Source organism: Homarus americanus, unplaced genomic scaffold (genome assembly GCF_018991925.1).
Source record: "Homarus americanus isolate GMGI-L3 unplaced genomic scaffold, GMGI_Hamer_2.0 scaffold27575, whole genome shotgun sequence".
In the NCBI taxonomy this organism is placed as follows: domain Eukaryota; kingdom Metazoa; phylum Arthropoda; class Malacostraca; order Decapoda; family Nephropidae; genus Homarus; species Homarus americanus.
In genome coordinates this window covers 16,592-19,441 of record NW_024736727.1, presented here as the reverse complement: position 1 = coordinate 19,441, position 2,850 = coordinate 16,592, and the positions used below count along the sequence as shown (strand labels likewise).

General features: G+C 35.8%; 1 protein-coding gene across 1 annotated transcript; it reads left to right on the top strand.

The window, feature by feature from the left end:
- The first annotated feature begins 651 nt into the window (after positions 1-651).
- On the top strand, positions 652-984 carry LOC121872419 (putative uncharacterized protein FLJ46204). The gene has a single exon (XM_042375161.1). The coding sequence runs from the start codon at positions 652-654 to the stop codon at positions 982-984; it is 333 nt and encodes a 110-aa protein (XP_042231095.1).
- Positions 985-2,850: the final 1,866 nt, after the last annotated feature.

The window sequence follows — 2,850 nt, the reverse complement described above, 5'->3', positions numbered from 1 at the left end:
TGTTGTACTTCGTTCAGTTACGTATTGCTGTGAAAATTACACCTGGATTATTTTATGTTACTGAGGTGAAGATGGGGTTCAGGTGTTACGTAATAAGTGGCCAGGTGTGTTGGTCACGGGGACACATCGTATAACCTCTAGACTGTATAATGGGTTGGGCTTCCCCCCCCCTCCACCATTCGTGTTCACCTAACGACTTCATGATCTTAACATCTCGCCCCTAACGATGTAATTATCTCCCCATCCTGTTAATAGCATTCCTTTTTGATGTCACCTTCAACATGAGAGGAAGGGGAGAGGAAGGGGGAGGGGGGGAGGAGATCAGATGGAAAATATGAGAAAAATGTGGGAGGGATAAGGGTGTAAGAGGCAGAGGGGAGGGAGAAATGGGAGAGGGGCGATGAAATGGTGAAGGCTAATGCGGAGTGGGAAAGGGGGGGTGAGAAAAGGGGAGAGGGGGAGAAGGGGTCCTTAAAACACCATTAGAACAGCTGCGCCTCAATGACCTCAGTCAAGGTAAGGAAGGAGCCTCCCTTTGTGTGGTCCTGATCCCTTCCTCCTAGTTTAACGCCTTCCGTGTATTGTGTGTGTGTGTTGTAGAGTAGGTTATCTTTCACGCTCGCCCATATCCCTTATGTCACGCCCACACCTATGTCACGCCCACACCTGTCCCGCCCCACACATCACGCCCACACCTATGTACGCCCACACCTATGTCCACCCACACCTGTGTCACGCCCACACCTATGTCACGCCCACACCTGTCCACACCCATGTCCCCTACACCATGTCCACGCCCACACCTATGTCCACGCCCACACCTGTCACGCCCACACCTATGTCCCGCCCACACCTATGTCCACGCCCACACCTATGTCCACGCCCACACCTATGTCCCACGCCCACCTATGTCACGCCCACACCTATGTCCACGCCCACACCTATGTCACGCCCACACCTATGTCCACGCCCCACACCTCATAATATCACAATCAACAGAATAATCTCCCTCGTACAGTATACATCATTAACCTACAACACACAGGTACACAATACATCACCATTGTATTTATAAAGATTCTTAAAAATACTAATAAACTGATCTAATTAAATATAATGAATAAAGTGAATTGAATAAAGATAAAAACATATATAAGGTAATAATTAGTTTATATATGAGACTTGAGATAATTTGTGAGATAATGAAAGATTTGATAAAAGAAATATGAAAATAGTAAATGAAATGGACATAACTTATTTTATATAGGAAAAATATGAAATAAACGTGGCTTACTTACTGATGAAACAAGCATTGATTTATGGAACGAAATATACGATTTATATAAGAGAAATATACGATTTATATAAGAGAAATATACTATTTATATAAAGAAATATACTATTTATATAAAGAAATATACGATTTATATAAGAGAAATATACCTTTATATAAAATATACGATTTATATAAGAGAATATACATTTATATAAGAAATATACGATTTATATAAGAAATATACGATTTATATAAAGAAATATACGATTTATATAAGAAATATACGATTTATATAAGAAATATACTATTTATATAAGAGAAATATACTATTTATATAAAATATACGATTTATAAAGAGAAATATACTATTTAATATAAAATATACGATTTATATAAAGAAATATACGATTTATATAAGAGAAATATACGATTTATATAAGAGAAATATACGATTTATATAAGAAATATACGATTTATATAAAAATATACGATTTATATAACGAAATATACGATTTATATAAGAGAAATATACGATTTATATAACAGAAATATACGATTTATATAAGAGAAATATACGATTTATATAAGAAATATACGATTTATATAAGAAATATACGATTTATATAAGAGAAATATACGATTTATATAACAGAAATATGCGATTTATATAACAGAAATATACGATTTATATAAGAAATATACTATTTATATAAGAAATATACGATTTATATAAGAAATATACTATTTATATAAAGGAAATATACGATTTATATAAAGAGAAATATACGATTTATATAAAATATACGATTTATATAAGAGAAATATACGATTTATATAAAGAAATATACGATTTATATAAGAGAAATATACGATTTATATAACAAATATACGATTTATATAACGAGACAGGAGACATAATAGAAAGACATCATTTATATAATATACTATAAATAATAGACATTTTTATATAAGAGATGAAATAGACGTGATTCATATAGACATATTATAGACAATATAATTATGATTCATTCTATAGACATAATTGTTATACCACGAACGACCAAAGAGACAGACTAGGGTATAGACATAGATTAGAGCCTAGACTAAAACAGACATAAATTAAGACATAGACTAAATCCTAGACTCAGACATTGTTGCGGTTTGATATGGAAGAGGAGGAGGAGGAGGAGGAGGAGGAGGAGGAGGGAGGTGGAGGAGGAGGAGGAGGTGGAGGAGGAGGAGGAGGTGGAGGGGGAGGAGGACAAACCGTCAATTGGACAGTGTTTTTGTCCCAATTTTACAGGTGACAGCTGAATTATTCCCCTCTCTCTCTCTTCTCTTCTATCTCTCTCTCTCTCTCTCTCTCTCTCTTCGTCACTCTCCCTTACCCTCTTTCTCCTTCCCTCTTCCTCTTTCTGTCATTTATCTGTCTGTATAGCTGTCTGTCTCTCTTTCTCACCTCCTTTACCCTCTCTCTCCTTCCTTTCCACCTTTCCTCCCCTCTCTTCCCTCTACCACCTTCTCCCTCTCCTCCTCCACTTTCTCAAACAGGAAAAAAGAATAGGAGTTTCTTA